The 22,866-nt window shown below is 37.8% G+C and overlaps 1 protein-coding gene across 17 annotated transcripts in view; it reads right to left on the bottom strand.

Moving 5' to 3' along the window:
* Positions 1-22,866, bottom strand: part of PTPN13 (protein tyrosine phosphatase non-receptor type 13) — a 225,483-nt gene that overhangs the window by 70,751 nt on the left and 131,866 nt on the right. For 10 of the 17 annotated variants that reach the window (XM_069594613.1, XM_069594616.1, XM_069594619.1 and 7 more), the window contains 10 exons: positions 19,743-19,817; positions 19,448-19,622; positions 17,907-18,060; positions 17,506-17,644; positions 16,651-16,803; positions 12,917-13,099; positions 9,813-9,975; positions 4,801-5,218; positions 4,567-4,664; positions 2,878-2,934 (listed from right to left, as the gene is read on the bottom strand). In XM_069594613.1, the coding sequence (XP_069450714.1) occupies positions 2,878-2,934; positions 4,567-4,664; positions 4,801-5,218; positions 9,813-9,975; positions 12,917-13,099; positions 16,651-16,803; positions 17,506-17,644; positions 17,907-18,060; positions 19,448-19,622; positions 19,743-19,817 (1,615 nt within the window). The remainder of the gene's footprint in view (positions 1-2,877; positions 2,935-4,566; positions 4,665-4,800; positions 5,219-9,812; positions 9,976-12,916; positions 13,100-16,650; positions 16,804-17,505; positions 17,645-17,906; positions 18,061-19,447; positions 19,623-19,742; positions 19,818-22,866) is intronic. The other 7 variants (XM_069594621.1, XM_069594624.1, XM_069594629.1 and 4 more) reach the window with 1 other exon arrangement.

The raw sequence follows: 22,866 nt of genomic DNA, 5'->3' as shown, positions 1-22,866 counted from the left end.
ACCAGTGGGCAGATGGAATCAGGGAGGGTTGATGGGGATATGGGATTAAGAGATACACACTATCATGCATAAAGCAGATAAGCAACAAGATATATTGTACAGTACATGGAATTATTGCTTTGAAATAACAATAGATATTGCTTCATAATAACTTTTAATGAAGTATAAAATACTCTTCACTATGTTGTACTCTAGAAACTAATACATTATAAATCAACCATTATTTTTAAAAAAGAAAAAAAGGGCTTTTATACAATGTATCTTTTTTTGAAAGGTTAAGCAACCTTCTTTTGGGGAGGGGGGAGAAATTACAATTAATCAAAGGATTAGAATCCTTTCCATATTTGTTTCATGAGATTAGAAGTCTCTTGCCTTTTTTCTTTTATCCTCTAAGTTTCACACTCTTTATGGGTCTCTTAAAGTTGTAAAAGGCTGATTAAATTTTACTCATTGGTCCTTATATTAAGTGATAAATAATTCAGTATTACCTAATGCTCATTTCTAATTTTCTCCTAACAGTCTTGATGAGCAAAGAACACTGAAATTAGAATTTAAAAGTCCTATATTTGACCAATGGGCAAATAACTTTTTAATCTTCAGTTACCTTATTTGGAAAAACATGTTTGCCATGCTCTATTACGTCAAAACTCAATTCTCGACATTAATTCAGGGCTACTTGGACAGATTCAAGGAGAATCTTGAAGAAAATATAAACTTGTCTGTAAGCCAACAGGGGAACGCCTCCATGGAAAGGTGGATTGGTCCTGCTCTAGGGGGTAGGTGGGAAAATAAAGGTGCCCAGAGCTTTAAACATAGATCCTACTCTGCACAGGCTGTTCATTTCATATTCAGAATGTAAGTTCATATTCTTTCCTGTTAGAATCTAGGTAAAGAACACATTTCAAGCTCTCATTCTTGAAAAGGTTATTATCCAGCTTCTTTCAAAAGTTTAGCTGGGAAAAATAATACCTACAAATAATTAGGCCTTATTATTCTAGGAGACAGTTTAAAGGGTGGTTTAGAGTGTGGGCTCTGGAAACAGACACCCTGCATTTGAATCATGGCATCAGCTTCTGCCCGCTCCGTGACATACTGCGCACCTCAACCTTTTTGTTCTTTGGCATCTCACATGTGAAAAGGAAATACCATTAGATCCACCTCACAGGACCGTTGTAGGGACTGAGAGCTAAACATAACACATTTAGGAAAGTGTTTGGCACACAGTAAGCACTAAGGAACTGTCAGACAATAAGTACAACCATTACGGATATGTTAATAACTGAGTTCTTTTAGGTACAGAGGTATTCTAACTTCAGTCCATGAAAAACATTTGGTTATCAAAAAGCTATACAACGAGGTCTTAGTAACTTAGGCCCAAGTATAAGTTGACTAACTTTTTCTTTAACTGTATACCCTCAGATTTTTTGAGGATTGATACATTAAAAACTATGAAATGAAAAAAAAAATCTTTATTTGTTCTGAGTATTTAAGATATTATAAAAGTAAAAAGATTTACTTTGGGACACAATTTTGCTTCCCAAGAAAAATGTTCTTCTCTTCAATGTGTATTTGTATTTCTATTAGAGAATGAGAATTATACAAAATAACTTACTGGGATCTGACAGTTTTGGCCTACAAAAACAAGTTTAAATGGTTCAACCAATATTCATGCTTTTATTTTTGCCTTGGTTCTCAGGAAAATGAGAACAAAACTTAAAGTTTCACCAAGTTTAACTATATTAACACTTTTGATTAGCATATTTGCTTCCTTCTCATCAGGCTTCTGATTATTTCAACTTTAAGAATTTAAGGGTAAAACGTAAACATTTTTGGAGAAAAAACAGTGTATACATAGTGATAATAATATTCTTTAGACCCAGGAAAGTTGTTAGAAAAATAAAATAATGTACATGCTGCTGCTGCTAAGTCGCCCAGTCGTGTCCGACTCTGTGCGACCCCAGAGACGCAGCCCACCAGGCTCCCCCGTCCCTGGGATTCTCCAGGCAAGAACACTGGAGTGGGTTGCCATTTCCTTCTCCAATGCATGAAAGTGAAAAGTGAAAGGGAAGTCACTCAGTCATGCCCGACTCTTAGTGACCCCATGGACTGCAGCCCACCAGGCTCCTCCGTCCATGGGATTTTCCAGGCAAGAGTACTGGAGTGGGGTGCCACTGCCTTTTGAAAGTAAGCTAAATTCTAAACATTCTGAACCCACTGACTTTCAAATCATTGCACAAAGTTTTTTTCCTACAATTCTGTTTCTTCTCAGATTCTTTCTAAACTCTTTACCTCAACATTTAAAGTCTTCAGATTCTTCCCAAAAGATTTATGGTAAGATTCAACGATAGTCCACATTTAGTTCTTGACCTTCACCTTGACCCCAGCAACACCCCCAAGTCTGAGATTCGTACATTTCCTTGAATCTGGTTATCTTCTCCCATGTCTGTATGTCTTTGATCATACTATGTCCTTGGTCTGAAATACTTATCTATACCATTCTGCCTGAATAAATAAATACTCCTTTTATTTTAAGATTCAGCAGAAGTATCCCTTTCAAATAACTATCTCAGTTAAAGCTCTTTTCAATCAAAATTATCTCCCATTTAAGCTATCTTAGCTCCCCAATTAGTGTCCTTAGCTCGAATTTGTGACTTCACAGTAGTCTACATTATAGGCCCCTTCACATCATCAGTTCCCTTCAGTCCCTTCACATCAGTTTGTGAAAACCACAACTCTCCTTTGACTCCAATCTAAGGCAAGGCTTAAAATCCTTGGCATGGAATTGAAAATTATTTATTAGTAGGTCCACGATGCTTTTACAAGGTACAAGAGAAAAAATATGATGGAAATGAGGGGAAAAACATTTTGTAAACCTACCATTTTCTTTTAAGGGTACTTGGGATGAAGAATTTCCAGAACTATGCAAAGTCATTCCTGTAGTATAAATTACATTATTAGACAGTTTAAAAATGGTCAGATATTATATATAGAAGAAATTTCTGATAAAATAATAAAAATCAATAAAACATCAAGGCAGCAACAATTTCTGTTATTTACAATCAAAAAACTGTCTTCCCACAATGAACGGTTTTTAAAAACTACTTTTAATGTCCAAGCATATCAACTTGTTCTGCAGAATAAATTGAAACACAAATGTACTGTTTCTGACAATGACATTTTGATATGTCCTATACGAAATGATGAAACTAAAATGATTTTTAAAGCTATCTGTTCAAATGTTAAAAGGAAGTTCAATATTCAAAAAGAATGAATAATCAATCAAAAACAAATACAGAAATTTTCTTTCATGCTTGAATTTTACTTGTGCTTTTCTATGGAAATATTTACTACTCAGCACCTGATATGTGATGAATTTTTATAATGAACAAAGCCTTCCTAATTAAATAAGAGTCTATAAGAGATCTCATTATACATGAATACACTTTGAAAATTACTTTCTAAAAGATTGTATTGGTGGCTTTTTAGGCTATTTTCAATGCATAGGGTAACCTATAAGATGGAGTCTTGTCTTTCAGCTATTAAAAGTTTTTTTTTTTTTAACCAATTCAACTTAAATTGATGATAGTATAATCTTTGAAAGTTGTAGAAATCTATATTAATGAAGTAATGTGACATTTTCTATAAATATTTAACAACTATAGTGTACAGTTCTCTTTGACTTCATTTATTCCACTTATCCCCAATCCAATTACAGGGTGAGAAAATACTTTAACTCTGTGTGCTTAGGGCTAAACAATCAAATTCAGTTCTAAGGGGGAGTTAATTAGTATTATTTAATAAAACAACTGCAGAGGGCATCCTTGTTGATCTCTTGTCTCCCTAGTTATTTCCTATTTTGAGTAATCATTCAGACCTTTATGCTTAAATATTCAGTCTTTTAAAAGATGGATTCCCACGTTTTTTCCCTTTTAAGATGCACAAAATAACGGGAATCTTTATTTATAAGGTCGTGTGTGTGTGTATCAGCAACACAAATGACTTTTGTCTAAAAGAGTTCATAGCTAGCTGGGAGAATCTGAGAAAACTTAAATCAACTAGGAATTTCTACCTAACAACTATAGGACAGTTCATAAAACTTATCTCCTTTTTAGAGACAATTCCATTCAGAAAGTTTCCTAAATAAACTTTTGTCCATTGTCTCCATTCAGAAAGTACTCTACATAAACTGCTCTTTAAAACATGTAGCATTAGTGGAGTCTACTCTCACAGGCTGTAAGGAAAACCCAAAGGCTAGCCAGAGCCGTGGCACCAGACTGTCTGGGTTCTCTCCCTAAGACTGTCATGACTTTGAACTGTGACCAAGAGAAAGCAAATAGCCCATGCCGTGAGGCAATCACCTGTTAAATCAATTTTTTAATTTGACTTGGTGCTTTTTATTTTTGTTTTGGTACTTTTTAAGTAGTCTGAAATTTTATATTCACAAAAAGTTGAGACAATTAGGAAACAGGACCCCCAATTCTAACTTCCTGGTAATTAACATTATCTCATTCTCTTCATGATGAGCAAGGGGTATAGGAGAAAGAAGGTAAGCCGGTTTATGCTGACCTAGAACATATGCTTGACCAAGGTCTTCAAAGGATGAGGAGTCTGATTCATGTTTCCTCCTTTCAGGACTTCTATTTAAACTTGCAACAGACTTTGAACTAAAGAGGGAAAAGCAAAGGTAGGAAGGGGGGAAGTGTCAATGTAAAAAAAAAAATGGTGAAAATAAATCATCAAAAACAAAAGTATGAAATGTAGAATTTACAAGTAGGTAGTTTGGCTTAATTATGTCCTTACTTATTGAGTTTTGTGACTCCTGCCAGAGATTCTGTATCAGATCTCGCCATCTGGTGAAGCGGTTTTCCTACCAACTCCGCAATGGTTTGTGGTGGGGGTTCCGGGTTAACATTGACATTTTTCCGGTGAGGGTAGAGAGAGGCCTGACTGAGATCGTGGTATGATTTACTCATCCCTCTAGGCTTTTCCTCCCATGCAGTTTTGCCATTCTTCTCTTTTGCACTGTTTTGCAATGGCTGGTAAAGCGACAGCTCTGAGCAGGAGAGCCTCTTCAGAATCTCAGCTTGAACCGACAGAGGTCGAACGGCAAGTTTGTTCAGGGTGCTGCTGGCCAGACTACCAGTGCTGACTGCTCGTCCCATATTAAATCCTCTAACGGACTCTGCTTGGAGGTTCAGGCTCCTAAACGAAGCTCTCTCTACAAGGAAACAGGATTGCTTTACATGATGGAAACATCACAGAACCTTTAGGAGAAGAGCTATTTTAAGAAACAGAAAAGACAGCATGCAGTTTTTACTCATTTTGATTGCCCGCAGAAGTAGGCAGCTTTCAGAGAGTGGCAATCAAGGGTTTTAAAAAGTAGGTGGGAAGATCCTGGTTTCCAGACCATCTCTCCATCCTTGTAGCTTTCTCACAGCCAGGGAGGGGCCTGGTCAGCCTTTCTAACTTCAGCTAGTGATCTTCTTGGATTTACTAATGTTTGGGCTTCATTCAGGCTTGTTGACCCTAAGTTCCCAATTATAGTGCTCATTTACAAAGGAGAACCCGACATTTGACAGAGAATGACATTTAACCCTAGGGGTACCTCCGCTAAAACACCAGGGAACCAAGGATGGGGAGAGGGAGATCAAACCTGGACAGGCCGATATGGTGATTTCATGCCTGAAAAAAGTTGTGCAGAGGAGAGTTTTGCCTAGAGAAAATATTCTTATTATAATTTTAAAAGCTTATGGCAGATTGTGGTGGTGTTTGTACAACTCGGTTAACAATGAGGATATATGAAAAATCGCTAAATTGTGCATTTTAAGTGGATAAATTGTATGGTATGTAAATTAGATCTTAATAGAACTACTACCAAAAAAAGAAAAAAGAAAAAAAAAAACCCAAACAAAAAAACCTGAGACAAAAACCACCCAAAACAAAACAAAAACCTTTTACAGCAAATTTTCTGTCATTTCATTTCAATGTCAATACCACCCCCCTCCCCTCTTGTTGACTTCTTTCTTCACAGGATATGTTTCTGTTAATTAACACATCAATGAGCTGGGATTCTCTTTATGCTTAAATTCATTTCAGTCTTAAACACATATCCAAGTCTTCTTTTTGGGGCTAAATTTAGGGATACTTCCTAACAAGTAACTGACCATTCTATTTTGTAAGAGCCAATGTCCTGTTAGTAGTTGAACATTTGAGGCTGTAAATGAAAGCAATGAATCACAGAATTCTGGCATCAAAATCCTTTCATGTATATAAAGGATCAGGAGCACAGAATTTCAAATGATTTGGTTGTTCATGCATTAGTAATCCATATCACAAGGCACACGCATTGGTCCCCCCATGGAAAGTACCAGCCCTGTTTTTCACTCTCCAGGGAATTACAGCTTGACCACTATGTAAACAGTCGCAAAAACTTGTTTTTAAAAAGAAAATGTCAAATGCTGTTGATCTGGATCTTTAGATTCTGTTTCATTTATCTTCTAATTCCTAGGAAAATTAATAATCAGTATTTCATCTCAGACAGGAAAAACACTAAAATTCTTTCATGTTTATGCATCAGAATGAAGTTTAAATAAACATGTCTCACTGTCACCAGGAAAATTCATCATTTTTTCTCTAAAGTAGAAGTGGACAGCAAGTTAAAACATGATAATCAAAAAAAAAAGACTTTGGTTTTAAAATTCCCAGAATAATCTTAAGCTTAAAATAGATTTTCTTTTCCTTAGAAAAGATTAATTAATTCTATCTTTTCTGAAAGCAGAGTTTATTCAAAAATGCAAAACTGAGTCTGATATAGATTCAGCTGCTGGAAAATGCCTCTCTACCCAATACATTTCCTTACCCTGAAGGAAATGCAGACAAATTTTAGCAGGAATAGGATTAGACAGTTCAGTTTAGGTTATGTCTGTTTTGTAAACATACCAAGGATAATGCTGTTCAAATCCATTCATAGCTCACTCCTGGGCAGAACTTAAAATACGGCACATATTCATGGAATAGAATAATAAACCAACCACTTATCTACTGTCCTACTGCTTTTCACCTGGAATGGACTCCAACAAGGACCGCCAGGATGGGAAGGACATTAGAATGAACCTACATCCTATTACTAAGGTTTCAAATTTGAACTCAAAGGCCACACTCAGTCCGCAATCTACATGATTCTATTGTCTTTTGTACTTGTTTTGTATCTCTTTATATCATCAACTTAATTGTATGCTCTTTGGATTCACTTATTTTTGCTAACCCATAGCACCTAGCATAGTATTTTATAAGCAGTAAGTGCTCAGTAAATGATTATTAATCTTACTAGTTCTTTGGAAAGTTATCAAAAAGAAAGAAACTGGATTAGGAATTAGGAGATCAGGGTCCAGTCTTCTCTGACCTCTAACTATGAGGTGAAAGGAGACACTGTTTTCTCTGAAGCTGCTTCCTCAGCAGTAAAATTTTGGGCTTAATGGCTTGTGAGGTTCTAGAAAGAACCCATATTCTATGATGCTAAAAAAGCAACATACACTCGTGAGCCCCTATCAACCTCCTATAGACTACACCAGTTATTTTCACTAGTACAGACAGTTAAGTAGGCGGATGGTTACTTCTAAGCCGATTCCAAGCAGAAAATAATTCCTTTGAAAGCTTATCAAAATCAGGGAATAGATGTAGCTAATACCACCTTAAAGTCCTTTAACATTTGAGTTCGGGATACACAGTTGTGTTCCAAGGGGCAAAACAGAGTCGCTGAACATACTCACTTCATGGTTGAAGAAAACAAGATTTTGAAAAGTCAATTACTTTCCCAAGGTCATTCTACTACTACTGTTGTTGCTACTACTACCACTATTATTACTAGTGGTGAAAGTGAAAGTCACTCAGCCGTGTCCAACTCTCTGCAACCCCATGGCCTGTAGCCTACCAGACCCTTGTCCATGGAATTCTCCAGGCCAGAATACTGGAGTGGGTAGCTGTTCCCTTCTCCAGGGGATCTTCTCAACCCAGGGACTGAACCTAGGTCTCCCCCATTGCAGGCAGATTCTTTACCATCTGAGCTACCAGGGAAGCCCCTTTACTAGTGGTAGCTGTGGTAAAATAATGTTGAAGATGGTGATGTAATGATAATATTTATTCAAACCTTACTCTGTGCCAGGCACTTTTACATGCATGAATTCATTTCATCTTCACAATAACCTTATGATGCCAGTATTACTACTATGATAATCATTTTACAGATGGGGAACTAAGGCGGAGAGTTTGAGTGGCCTGACCATGGTTTCAGAGCTTGCAAGCTCTGAACACTGGTTTGAACACTGGCAGTGTTGTTCCATAGTCCAAGCTCTTAACTACTACACTCTATCACTGAAATGTTTTGAGGGTGGAAGGCTGGCTTCATGGTTTTGACTCTTCACTACAACACACTGTACCACCATCTATTATGATGTAACCCTTAATTGTCGCAATTTTGATTGTATTGAATAGAATATTAGTCCAAGTAGGAATATGGATAGCTCTGATAAGTCTGATATTTTACTATCTTTTGAAAGTACGTAAGCGCATACACACTTTTTAGCAGAGCAAAGTAGGGAAAGAAAAGGAACAATAAGATCACAGTAGCAGTAGTTATCATCATATTTTAGCATGCATAAAAATCATTACAGAGGAAAGCCTGTTAAAATGCAGATTCCAGGGACCAAATGCCCAAAGATTGTGATTCACTAAGTTTCAGGTAGATTTCTGGAATCTTCATTTTTAATAAGTATACAGTCCCTGCCATCTTGATTCTGAAAAGGTGACAAACATCTATTCATAGGTTGCCATCACCCAAGTCTGACCCTACAGGGAATATACCTTTCTGTAAGATTTTAGGACAGGAGAAAGTTTGGATAAAGAATTCATAGGGCTCTACTGCACAAAGTCATCAGTGCCATCATATTTAATTTTTTAATCAAATTCTTCAGAATGCTTCACTAAAATCTCTAAGAACTGACTGCAGAACTAGACTTTCTACAACCTTAATCTCTACACGCGGCCTTGCAGAGTAAGCTTTAAATATTTCAGCTCTGATTATTTTCAGAGCTAAACTAGTTTCTTCTGTTGGTTCCTTTTCAAAAGTAAGTGAAATCACTCTCCTGAGCGTTCATGTTGGGCACTATAAGTTATTCACGTCAGCCTCAGAACAGGGACGTGACCAAGTTCAGCGGAAATGGATCACCCCTAAAACTGTATGGTACGTAACCCCCCTTGCTCCCTGCCTTGTTTCCCATGTTCTTCCCTCATCTGGAGAGTCCTTCCATTCATCTTCAATCTACTTAACTATCTTTGTCCTTCAAATTTCAATTCAAGTGCAACTACTCTCATACTCTCTCCTTTGATCTCCCCTTCCTCCTGTAATGTAGATCACAGAGGCTGTGCAATATAACCTGTTCTTAAAACTCTGACCCTCTCGTGTATATTATTGTTTCATGTATATTGACCTTATCTTCACAAATAGTGTGTAAGCTTACTATGGGTAGAGAATATGACTGAAAATTTTACAGTATTTATCGATACATGGGCTAGCTTAATGATAAGCACAAAATAGTTTAAAAGGTACTCCCTGACTCATCGGGTCTGTTTGTTTTCAAAATATCTATGAAATTGATGCCTCGGCTTCCTTTATGACAACTTTATGAATTTGACTCAGTCATCTGACATCTACGTACCTTGTCATTTTCATCCTAAACATGGAAGTCCTTTTAAAGTTTGTGGCAAAAATCATGCATTTACCCTGGAGTCATCTGACACAGTTTGCGCCTCCTTACCAATATCCTGGGCATCTTGGTTGCTCTGTCTTGCTCTCATTTGCAGCTGGAACTTATGCTGGGAAGAGCAGAGGTGCAGCAGGTACTGGCATATCTTACTGTTGTCTGTCTGGAAGGCATGCTTTATTCCATCTGAAGTATTTTGCAACGTGATTTTCTTTTTCTGCAGTATTAATCAGGGATATTAAAAATTAGGGTATTTCCCTATTTAAAAACAATTCTAGAAACAATAATGAATAAGTTGAGACATGATTTTTATTTCACATCATTAGGCATGCATATTCATTGACCCCTATCTAATATAAATATAGAAAAATATAATCCTGTATTGCTAGAAATTCAGAAAATAAATGAAATTAATATTGTTTGCCACTTTTAGAAACTGTAGCTTAAGTCAGACTATATATACTGTATACCAACCATCAACAAAGGGGTCCCCAGGTGGTGCAATGGTCAAGGATCTGCCTGCCACTGCAGGGGATAGAAGATCTGTGGGTCGATCCTTGGCTTGGGAAGATCCTCTGGAGAAGGAAGTGGCAACCCACTCCAGTATTCTTGCCTGGAAAGTTTCACAGACAGAGGAGCCTGGCAGGCTACTCTATGGGGTTGCAAAGAGCTGGACACGACTGAGTGACTTAGCACACATGCATGGAGCCATGAGCAAGGGAAATAGTTTCCTTTAAAGATGATTGATATTTTGAGTTTACCACAATGTTTACAAACACCAGAACTGTTTGAAAAAGAAATGACAAGAAATATATGTTCTAATCCTTTGGATAAAGAAAATGAAGTTCATCAAAAACTGGTATAATATCCAACAATAAGAACTGTGATTTAGTCAAGAAAAATCTTGATGGCATGAAGGCTGGAAGATGTGGGAAATTATGGAAAACGTTGGAATATAAAAGCATTGGATCATGTAACTGCTGGGCTCAGAGATGAAACACATGAATATTTAGAGACAGTGATTCTTGCTAAATTCAGGGAAGGGAAGAGAACCACAAATCACTTGTACCTCCCTGTTTCTTAAAAAAATGAATGTCTCTCATATAAGAGGACATCTTAATACCTATATGCTAGCTTGCAGCGATCCATGTGCCTTGAAAGATGCCGTAAAGACGAGCATTCATCACATCAGGGATCTAAGGCTAATGTCTCTGGAGAATGGCTCAAGCCCAGTTAGATCTGCTGTAGCTCCCGGCTTCTTCTACTCTATAATTATTCCCTCTATTTCATGTCCTTTGTCTTTATGTCAAATGCAGAAATATGCTCAGACAAGTCAAATTTCACAGGCTCACAAAAGATGTAACAGAATATTACTCAAACTCTGTTATGAAGAGATGGCAAGAGCCATCTCCATGATTCCTGGTCTTAAAAACAAAATAAGACTGTTAAATTCTTGCTAGATCTTGTTACCAGTGAGATCTGGGGGACCCTATTCACTCTGTGAAAAAGAGAAAAAAGGAGGTCAGCAAGTCTTAGAGAGGAGTTCAAGACACAGTAGCACCAAACTAGCATCCTGACTACCAGGAGTCTATGTAATAACTCTTCAAATAGTTGGGGAATTTTCTTCCTATCCAACATTGCCCTTTACCACTACCAAGTAATTCCCAAGGATGTTGAACTCCACTGCTGTACGGGTTTGAAACAAATCGTAAGAATATTGGTTCTAAACGTTAACTGATGGATGGACAAGAAATGTCCCTAGGAGAATTCAGTGGTAAGAGAGGAGAAGGGAAAAGGGTGACTTTTCCATCTCTCCAGAGGCCAGTGGAAGAAAAAAAGGAGAGTTTAAAAAGAGAGCTCTGTGCTAGCGAGAACTTCATGATAAACAAGCACTGTTGAAGATGGGAATAGTTTGTGGGGAAATGCGGTTTATTCTTTATTACTAGAGATCTTTAAAAATGAGCTCATCAGAGCTTGTTCTATTTTTATTGCAGGGCTGATGTGACAGCTGGCAAATGGCAGAGTGCTGAATGCTGGACGATTATTTGATTTGTTGCCTTTTCAAAACTGGTCCAAATTAGATTTATTTTTAATTAATCTACGGTTTCTTCTAGGCACTTGCTCTGCCAGCATTTCCATTGAGGAAGGTAACTTAAACCGAGGTGATTTCCTGGTCTTGACAATCTTGGGAAGATAAGGACGGTCTGGGCTTTCCTGAGAGAATACCTTATTATCTGGTTATCTTAGTGGTAACTCTGGGTTTCACAGGAAACCAACCAACCAACCAGACTGAGATCTAGAACTGATTTCAAAGTTCTCTGGTTTGAAGATTATCCACAGTCAGCTGGGACCTTCATATTGCATCCTTACAGACGCTGTTCTGCTGAGACCACTGTTGCTGACACTAAGTTGCGTCTGACTCTTTGTGACCCCACGGACTGCAGCACACCAGGCTCCTCTGAGCCTGAGACCATATTTCATCCAAAATATATACTAAAGATGTCAGTAGTCCCTGAACACTCTTAGGGAAACAGATACCTGAACAGATTTTTGGTTTGCCTCTGGGGTTTACTAATGGCACATCAATGTTCAGATTTTCCATCTATACCCCAAATCAAATATGCCTCACTATCTTTCATAAACACGATTTTCTAAAAACCACTTTCCTAACTTTATTTCCAGAGACTATACCCTAAAACCGAGAACTGTAGAAAATATGAGGCTAATTTTAAAAGCCAGTAAACCTCTGGACCACTGAGACTCAAATATAGTTGTTGTGAGGGGCCTATTACTGAGCTAGACCAAGTTCACTGTCGTTGAGGTAATCATCAATCTTAAATACATTAGTGGGTTTTCTCCATGTGAGAAGTTCTGAATTAACAGAGAAGTCAACTTGGTTGTAATTTAACTAAAGTTAACTGAGCATATAACCAGCTAAAAATTCTTTTAAAAATCACCTCCTGAGGAAACCAAAAACAAAACCTCAATAATACTTTCTACAACCAAGAAAGAAGAGTTAAATAGTATTAAGACATAAAGATAAGCCCTACTGAATGCTAGGGTCTAAAGTTCATTTAAGGAAAGTCAATTAATATGTTACATTGGAAATCAGCAACACCTATTAAAACGTAGAATCAAAAAGGTTAAAATGGACATACAGAAAAAGAAATCTTCTTGGTTTCCCGCCACGGAAATCGAAGGACCAGTGTGCGAACTCCATTGTGAACCTCAAACACGAGGACACCTTTAGAACAGACTCCAAGCAGTATTCCTGTTTGTGACTTTTTCTCAGGGTGCACCCGGTGAAAATGAACTCCGTATTCTGTCAGTCTTTGGCAGACCTGTTGGAACAATAGTATAACATAGCAGTGCACCCTGGCAAAAGGTGACGGAAAGAATCAGTAGTTATATTAGTGTTGTTTAATATGGAAAGGATGGTCTCCTAAACAAATGTTGCTGGAATTGGAAATTCACATGCCGAGAAAATGAATCTTGACCCTTACTTTAACAACACGTGAAAATTACCCCCAAAAGGATGAGACTTAAATATATGATAAAATTTATATTTTAGTTATAATTTATAATTTATAGCTAAAAACCATAAAATTTAGAAAATCTTCATGGCTGTGAATTAGATAAAGATTTTTTAGATGGGGCATAAAAAGTAGGAAGCATAGAAGAAAAAATTGGTAAACTGAAACTTCATTAACATTAGAAGCTTTTGCTCTTCAAAGGTCACTGAAAAGAAAACAAAGGTAAGTCACAGACCGGGAATATATTTATGTAGAATATACATCTGATAAAGGAACTGCATCTATAACATACAAAGAACATGCCCTTCTCAACAAAAAAACATATATCCAGATAAAAAATGGGCAACAGATTTTATTAGACACTTCAACAAAGAATATATACAAACAACAAATAAATACATAAAACGATGCTGAAGATAACAGTAATTAGGGAAACACAAATTAAAACCACAGTCATATACCTCTACTTACCTACTTTAATAGCTAAAAAGAAAAAAAAAAAAAAACACTGAACATACCAAGTGCTATTCAGGGTACAGAGGAACTGGAAATTCCATGTTACTGGCAGTAGTGCAAAACTGTACAATCACTTGAGAACAATTTGTTAATTTTGTAGAAGTTACACACATACTTTCCATAGATCCCAGCAAAGCTAATGTTAAGTATTCATTTGAGAGAAAAAAAAAACAAACAACCATATGTTCATGCAAAAATCAGTCTATGAGTATTGACATTAGCTTTATATCCATTAACCAAAGAAATGGTAAACAAAAATTGCTGCTTCTCTATACAACAGAAAACTGCTCAGTCACAAATAAGCAAACTACTATACACATCATGGGTGGTGGCGCGAGTGGTAAAGAATCCCTCTGCCAGTGCAGGAGATGCAGGAGACTTGGGTTTGATCTCTGGGTCAGGAAGAACCCCTGGAGGAGGGCAAGGCAGCCCACTCCAGTATTGTCTGGAGAATCCCATGGACAGAGGAGCCTGGCGGGCTACAGTCCATGGGGTCACAAAAGAGACAGACACGACCAAGTGACTGAGCGCCATACACACCACACCACAGATGAACCTCAAAAGTATTATTTTAAGTAAAAAGAGGCACACAGAAGACTAGGTGATATATGATTCTTTCAATGAAATCCTAGAAAAGAAAAAATGATAGTGATAGAACACAAATCAGTAGTTGCCAGAGTTTAGGAGTGGGGGAAGGGACTGACTAGAAAGCAACATGAAGGTACGTTCTGGTGTTGGAAATGTCTTATGTTTGGGGCTGGCAGACTTATTTAACGGGCCAGATATTTTAGGCTTTGTGGGTCATATGATATCTGCTGTAGATCCTTAACTCTGCTGTTGTAGTGTGAGAGCAGATACAGATCATATGGAAACAAATTAAGTTTGGCCAAGTTCCAATAAAGCTTTACATACAAAATAGGCAGGCGACAGTTTGCTAACCCATGCTCTTTATCACGATTGTGGAGTGGTTGCTCAACTGTATGTTGTTGCTGTTTAGTCGCTAAGTCACGTCCAACTCTTCTGCAACCTCATGGGCTGTAGCCTGCCAGGCTCCTCTGTCCATGGGCTTCTCCAGGCAAGAATACTGGAGCGGGTTGCCATTTCCTTCTCCAGGGCACCTTCCTGACCCAGGGACTGGACCTGTGTTTCCTGCACTGGCAGGTGCATTCTTTACCGCTCAGCCAGGAAATGCCCAATTGTACAAGTATCTTGAAAACTCGCTGAATCAAACATTTAAAAGTGGTCAGTTTTATTATATGTAAATTATACCTCAAGAAAGCAGATTTAGAAAAGGAAAAATTTTTCAAAGGCAATATGATATGTAACAGAAGGGTAACCTTAGAACAGTATATTAATGAGATTAAAAAAATTCTTATGTTAGAAGAAGCATGTTCAAGCTAAAGAGAAAAGGAAGAGGATACATTATTAGAAGGAGAAGGGCAACCTACTATGCACTGAGCACAATACTTAGAGAGGGACAACCGAAACTCAGAGAGATTTTAAATACGTTGTCCACATTCACCCAGCTGGCTGAAACAAGAATTCAAATGAAAGACTGTCTGAAAATCCCCATGCAAAATCATTCCAGTGTGCTAACGTCTTCTACCTTTGTTGACAAAAATATAACTTGATATTTATTTCCTGCAAGTGTAAAAAATGTAATAACTGAGGGAAACAAACAAGCACATAATGTAAAGTCTTTAAAAGTAGACTTACCTTAAATAAAACAAACCATGAATCCTAGATTAAATGTGGTATGAGTCTGTGAATGAAACCCTTTCACAGGTATTTGTAGGGCTGGGAAACCTGGCTCCCTTATTACAGAGCAGCAAGGTTAAGGAATACTGTTACATCCTGGGGAGCAGTAAGACAAGAATGTTCTGAAGTTTCTCTTCTCAATAGAATGTTATCATGTATTTGTTATTCATATTGGAAGCACTATCTTTTCTAATCATAAATGCACTATTATACATCTGATTTCCCCCATGGCTCAGCGGTAAAAGAATCTACCTGCAGTGCAGGAGATGGTTCCATCCCTGGGTCAGGAAGATCCCTTGGAGGAGGGCTTGGCAGCCCACTCCAGTCTTCTTGCCTGGAGAATCCCAAGGACAGAGAAACCTGGCAGGCTATAGTCCATAGGGTTGCAAAGAGTTGGACACGACTGAAGCGACTGAGCAAACACACACACACATGCATCTGAGGTCTTATAGGTAGCTGGTGGCAGAATTAGAGATACAAAGCACTTTTTCTAACCCCCAGTACCCTGCATGAATTAGTTGGCATTAATGGAAAGACTATTTTTTAGAAGATTTAACTGAATCTTAAGCTTTTTTTTTTTTTTTTCAAAAAAGCAAAACAACTCTAGAATTAGTTTGAACTTGCCCCTCTTATTCAGACAGTCACAAAATTGTTTATTCTTTACAACATATCTTGATTTTTTTTTAAATTATGAAAGTATAATAACACATTTACAGGAGACTTGGAAAATACCTAACAAAGTTACACATAGTTTCACTATATATTAAAATATATACCTTGATTTTGAGAGTATAAAAAAGGATAAAAGAATATAATCCCAACTCAGATAGACATGGGTTCAAATCACAGTTGTGATCCATATTCCAGCCACTGACTTTGGGAACACTATGTCTCTTCTCTGACCCCCAGATCCCTCTTTTACAAAATAAGAATTAAAATACTATGGTGTTAGCCAGGAATAAATAAGAGGAGATGAAGCACACAGCCTCAGTTATTGGCACCTGGATTTTTAGATATATGGCCTCTAACATTTCTTGTTTACTTTGAAAAAATACAGTTTATCGTTTGTAATCTGGCAGGCTTACCTTTAAAAATTCTATCTCTGTCTCTTTTTCAGAAGCTCCCATGTAGGTATTGTGCAATTTGGGTAGTTCTTCTTTAATATAGGACAGATCAAGTTTCTCCATCACTCTTGGAGGCAAGTAATGTTCCAGTCTAAAATACGACACACCATGAACCTAGAAAGGAGAGTGGTTTGGTAAGAAAGTCTGTTTGCTCTCTTCCTCCAGTCTTAAAGTTCTTGCCTCAACCAAGAGATCAGGTACTCCTATTCACTCTTCTCTCTGAAGAAGGGAGGCAGTGAGGCAGAAGAAAGACTGAACTGATTGGTAAGCTTGAGGAAAGACTACAATCTCAGACCAAATGTAGACCAAATGTCACTAAAGTTAAGGGCTACTGTTGTGAAGGGTGCTACTTGAGTGGCATAGTCTCTTCCAATTTCCTGCTTCCTCTCAGGTCCACGTATATTCAGGTGCACTTGGCCTTGAACATGTATTCCCATAGAGAGAGCTCTGCTAGGTTCTTGGCCACAAGGATCCATCCATGGGTGAGGCAGAAGACCCCTTTGATTCAGATTTGGCTGGAAACCCTTATGTCTAGTATCTGTGAGTTAGAAATAGGGAGCTAGGAAGGTAAGTGCTAGACGTCCCAAAACTCTGAAATGGGATAATTTTAAAAAGAAAGAAGGAAAGAAATCCCACACTATATGATTTTAAATAACCAATATACATGGGGAACTTTGTCATTCTGGGGCACTGAACTAGCCTCAAAAACCTCCGGATCTAAACAGTAAACACTCAACCAGGTTCAGTCTTTAACCATACTGAGGATAAGAACACCAATGCAAAATACTTGCCCCGCAGAAAAAAAACAAATCATACCTCTGGTTGATAATCCCCATACTCAGCTTGGAGAGCCAAGGATGCTAGCAATAAAGAAGTCTCATCATCACAGTGTATCCTCTCCTCCAAGATGTCTTTTCGCAGCTGAAGATAATACTGATGACAGGTCAGAGTGTGTCTGGGAAAATAAATACACACACAAAACATCCAGGCTATTGATCTTGAAGCCTGGGTGACTTTTTAAATTGGCATATAAGTTTAGTTGCCAAGACGGCTTATGATTAAGCATGAGAAATGAATAAACAATGCAGAAAGAAATATTTCTTTTATGACAAAGAAGACTTCATCATTGGTCAGAAGCAAATAATTCAGTATCAGTAAACTCAAGGGTCAGAAGACCAGGGGCCAAAAGAAAAACAGAGAAACTCTTGTGTACTCACTGTATCAGACTAACATCATCCATGAAAAATTTAATTCGGAAAAACAAAGTAAAGTTAACGGAGGCTTTGCTCTTTTTCTTTGGTTCTTCTTTCCATCCCTCTGGGGCCACTTTGGTTAATTTTAGATCAGCATCAACAAAGAAATACTCATTATCTAGAACAGAATGAGAAATACTCCGATAGAATAAAAATACTTTCATGTTGTCTTTTAATTTCTTCATTTTGTGGTCAGACTTGCACAAAACAGTTTCACACTATTAACAAGATTGTTAAGAAGTGTGGCAGGGAATTCTGATACACTTCATATCAGAAGACTCTTTAGAGTCCCTTGGACTGCAAGGAGATCCAACCAGTCCATCCTAAAGGAAATCAGTCCTGGGTGTTCCTTTGAAGGACTGATGCTAAAGCTGAAACTCCAATGCTCTGGCCACCTGGTGTGAAGAGCTGACTCATTTGAAAGGAACCAGACGCTGGGAAAGATTGAGGGCAGGAGGAGAAGTGGACGACAGAGGATGAGATGGTTGGATGGTACCGCCGACTCGATGGACATGAGTTTGGGTGGACTCCAGGAGTTGGTGATGGACAGGGAGGCCTGATGTGCTGTGGTTCATGGGGTTGCAAAGAGTTGGACACGACTGAGTGACTGAACTGAACTGAAGCTGAAGGAGTTGACATGGAGATTCGGAAACAGGGTCTTGCTATATATTCAAACTCATATTAGCAGGATACTGATTTCTAAAGTACATATATGGGTAAAATAATGATCCCCAAAATATAACAATTAAAATCTATTACATAGCCAATGCCAGAGACAAATCTTCATGGCTGGGTACAGAAGATGCTAAAAAGACACAGCTATTAAGACAATGCACCTAGTTAGGAAAAGAAAGACAGCTCTTAACTCCTACTTCTCAATGCTGACATATCCATGTAGTTAATATTTCCCAAGGGCTTCCCTGGTGGCTCAGTTGGTAAAGAATCTTTGTGCAATGCAGGAGACCTGAGTTCAATCCCTGGGTTAGGAAGATCCTCTGGAGAAGGAAATGGCAACTCACTTCAGTATTCCTGTCTAGGAAATCCGATGGACACAGGAGTCTGGCGAGCTACTGGCCCATGGGATCACAAACAGTTGGACATGACTTAGTGACTAAACCACCGCCAGTATTTCCCAGAAGAAGGTTAGGTAGAACAGGTATAGGAGGTCACTGATGCCAGGTTTCCACACTCTGCTGCTGCTGCTGCTAAGTCACTTCAGTTGTGTCCGACTCTGTGCAACCCCATAGACGGCAGCCCACCAGGCGCCCTCGTCCCTGGGATTCTCCAGGCAAGAGTACTGGAGTGGGTTGCCATTTCCTTCTCCAGTGCATGAAAGTGAAAAGTGAAAGTGAAGTCGCTTAGTCACGTCCAACTGTTCGCGACCCTATGGACTGCAGCCTACCAGGCTCCCCCGTCCATGGGATTTTCCAGGCAAGAGTACTGGAGTCGGGTGCCACTGCCTTCTCCGTTCCACACTCTACCCTGCATTTAAAATGTCTTGGTACCTTTGAGAGTAGCTAAGGCAAACAAATGATGTTCCACTAAGCCAATATGGGCCACGACCATATCAAGCACATCTTTGCATATTGTTTTGCTGTCACAGGTCAGCTCCAGTCTCTGTCCACTTAGGAGCATTACATTTACTTTTCTCCGGTTATCTTCAGTCTTCCCTTTCTTGGTCTACAATTGGGAAAAAATGAATGGCAGTTACCAATGTAACCATGATAAGAATTGTAACTGCTTAAAAAAATCATTACCAAAATTATTTTCTGAGAGTGACAAAGTGGTTTTATTACTTACAAGGATAGACCGTGGCAAATCCAAAGATACAAATGGTTCAATTGTCATTTTCACAAACTCAGGACCAAAGAAGTTCTGTGAACCACAGGAGAGGAATCAATAGTTATTATCACTTATTCTAGCTCTTTCCTTGAAAGGAAAATAATATAATAATAATAATATAAATAATAATAAATTAAAATATAAATAAAAATATAATAATCAAATAATAATAATAGTAGCAAACTACATGTAAGGTCATCATATTAGAACTAGAGATCTGAAACAAATGTATAACTTTTGATAAAGAAGTACAGCAGAATTATAATCATTTTTCAGAAATAGACAATCAGAAATTTGTTAGGCTCAAAGATATAATACTTAATGTATAAACTGGAAGTGCAATTAAAAACCAGTTTCACTGTTGTTCTGTTTCAATGTTGAATACTCTGCCATGTTTATAAGGTAAAAATATCTCAGTTTAAAAAAAAAAAGAATAAGGCTGAAATGTGCCTTACACTATAAATATTAATTTTATCAGCTTCGACTCCTACCAAATATAAAGCCCGGCTTTATACTGTTTTTCATAAATAAAGGTTTTCATGTTTTGGACTCCAGGTAGACCCAAACTCTCTCAAAAAAACAAAAAACCAAAAAAAAAAACAAAAAAAAAAACCAGTCTCATTTATTGAATATAGGGCTCTCAAGTTCATATAAGGATTTGGTTTTCTATTGCTAATGTGAAAAGTAATTGAATAGAATCTTATTATTTCAGAGAGTGATACTCAATTTGTCCTAAAACAAGTCTTCTAGTGGACCACATCTGCTTTGTGACTACAAAAGACACATTCACCTGTAACCAAGTTCTCACAACCCTGTACTGTTTTGTTCTGATTAGCGGCAATTAGGGATATTATCTGGAGAAGGCAGTGGCACCCCACTCCAGCACTCTTGCCTGGAAAATCCCATGGATGGAGGAGCCTGGTAGGCTGCAGGCTGTGGGATCGCAAAGAGTCAGACATGACTGAGCGACTTCACTTTCACTTTTCACTTTCATGCATTGGAGAAGGAAATGGCAACCCACTCCAGTGTCCTTGCCTGGAGAATCCCAGGGACAGGGGAGCCTGGTGGGCTGCCGTCCATGGGGTCGCGCAGAGTCGGACATGACTGAGGCGACTTAGCAGCAGCAGCAGGGATATTATCCCTGGAGAAGGAAATGCCAACCCACTCCAGTATTATTGCCTGGGAAACCCCATGGACAGAGGATACGGGTGGGCTACAGTCCATGGGTTGCAAAAGGGTCAGACATGACTGAGTGACTTCGCATGTATGCAGGGTTACTATAGGTGTCACGGTCTCTGCTCCACACTTCTGCCTCTACTATGAAAATAATATCTCGGGAGCTAGAAGTAGAGTCCACACTCTGCATTTACTGCTCTTCAGTCTACTCTTTCCCTTTATGTCTTGTACATCCAGGGGTTTCTGCCTAGAGGAACTGGTTGAAAAGAGAACTTAAAACAAGTTAGACTTCAGCGGGGGAGTAGGATTCAGAATAGACTGAAACACGACATCCAAAGGGGAAAAAGAGTAGAATGAGCACAGGGCTAATCTTGAGGCCAAAGGCAGGTGCTCTGTGCGTTTGTGTGTGTGCGCAGTCTTGTACACTCCATAAACATATGGAGATTTATTGTTGTTGGTTTCTTCTTTGCATCTTCTCTGTACAGTTCATTTGGTTACTTGATGTGGGAATTCTATCCAATCAATGGAGTGTCGAACATGTGACCCATACCACTTAGGTAAAAGCTGAACATTAAGCATTTGTTAATTTTCAGTGAACCAGCAGGATACATTTTAAATGGGAACAGAAACAGAGTAGAAGAAATGACAATGGTTTGCCATGTTAAAGACAGAATCTGATACAAATCAATTAAAGCAGCTGAGTATAAACACTAAAATGTGCCTACACCAAAAATAATCTAGAAAAAATAAAATGTTATGTTTTAGAAAAGAATATTAATTCAACTGTGAAATCGGTCCTCTGAACACTAAAACTCTTTATTCAGCCTCAAAAATGTATCCTTCCTCCTTTATGTATTTGGCCACACCCTGCAGTTGAAGTGTGGAATCCCAATCACTGGACCGCTGGGGAATTTTCCCTTCCTGTTCATTTTTTTTTTTTTAAAGAAAAAATACTTTGTGGTTCTTCAAAGATCAGCAGTTCAAATTCTCTAGTCACTGATGTAGCCTGTTGAAAAAAGTATTTTTTTTTTTTTAATAGCCAGACAGCATAGCCTAAAAGGAAACACAAGTTTTTAGTGAGATGACACTTCACAGCGGTATACTATAAAGGTACAGAATATAATTTATGACTCTTTAATGTAACAAAATTCTGTATTAGTTCTCTGAAACTATGATTTAGGAAAAGATATGGATATATGTGTGCCCCTTTTGCTTTATGTGTGCCTTTAATTATTGGAAACGCATGCTATCCTGACTACTGCTTAATTTTGACAAATGTATTATTTATAATGATAAATTGATGAAGTCTTCTGGAATTTCTTCCTTTTGGCTTAAAATAAATTGAGTTATATTTTATTGAACTCTAACAACTTTAAAACTGGAATCTGTCTTATACATTAAACTTAATTCCACATTTTAAAAATTGGCACAGTGAGACACAAAATGGTTTAAAAATATGCATAAAGACATCATATTAGAAATGAAATTATTAGAAATTGAATCCAAGTCTCTTAATTTGTAGTTCAGTGTAATTTTCACCATGCAACACTTTTCTTCTTAGAAAATTAGGAGAAAAAATTTGAATTTTGTCAATTTCAGGGTATACAAATTTGCTTTTTTAGAAGACTGTTTAAAATAAGCAACAAAACCCAAAATGGAATAGGTTAATATACTTTCTTAGCGTAGGACCAGAAACAAAAATAAATCACTTTAGATTTTATCACTTTTACTATTATTTACTTTGCTTTTGAAGAATTATTTGTAAAGCAACAGTACAATGAGATATTGCCTCATTTATCAAATTGGTGATGATAAAAAAAAGGATGACACTCTGAGAGTCAGTAAGAAAATGGTGAAACAAGAATGATCAGAGGAAACAAATTGGAAGAAATTTTTAAAGGGCAAT

Source organism: Ovis canadensis, chromosome 6 (assembly GCF_042477335.2).
Source record: "Ovis canadensis isolate MfBH-ARS-UI-01 breed Bighorn chromosome 6, ARS-UI_OviCan_v2, whole genome shotgun sequence".
Lineage (NCBI taxonomy): Eukaryota > Metazoa > Chordata > Mammalia > Artiodactyla > Bovidae > Ovis > Ovis canadensis.
This window is presented reverse-complemented; position numbering and strand designations above follow the sequence as displayed.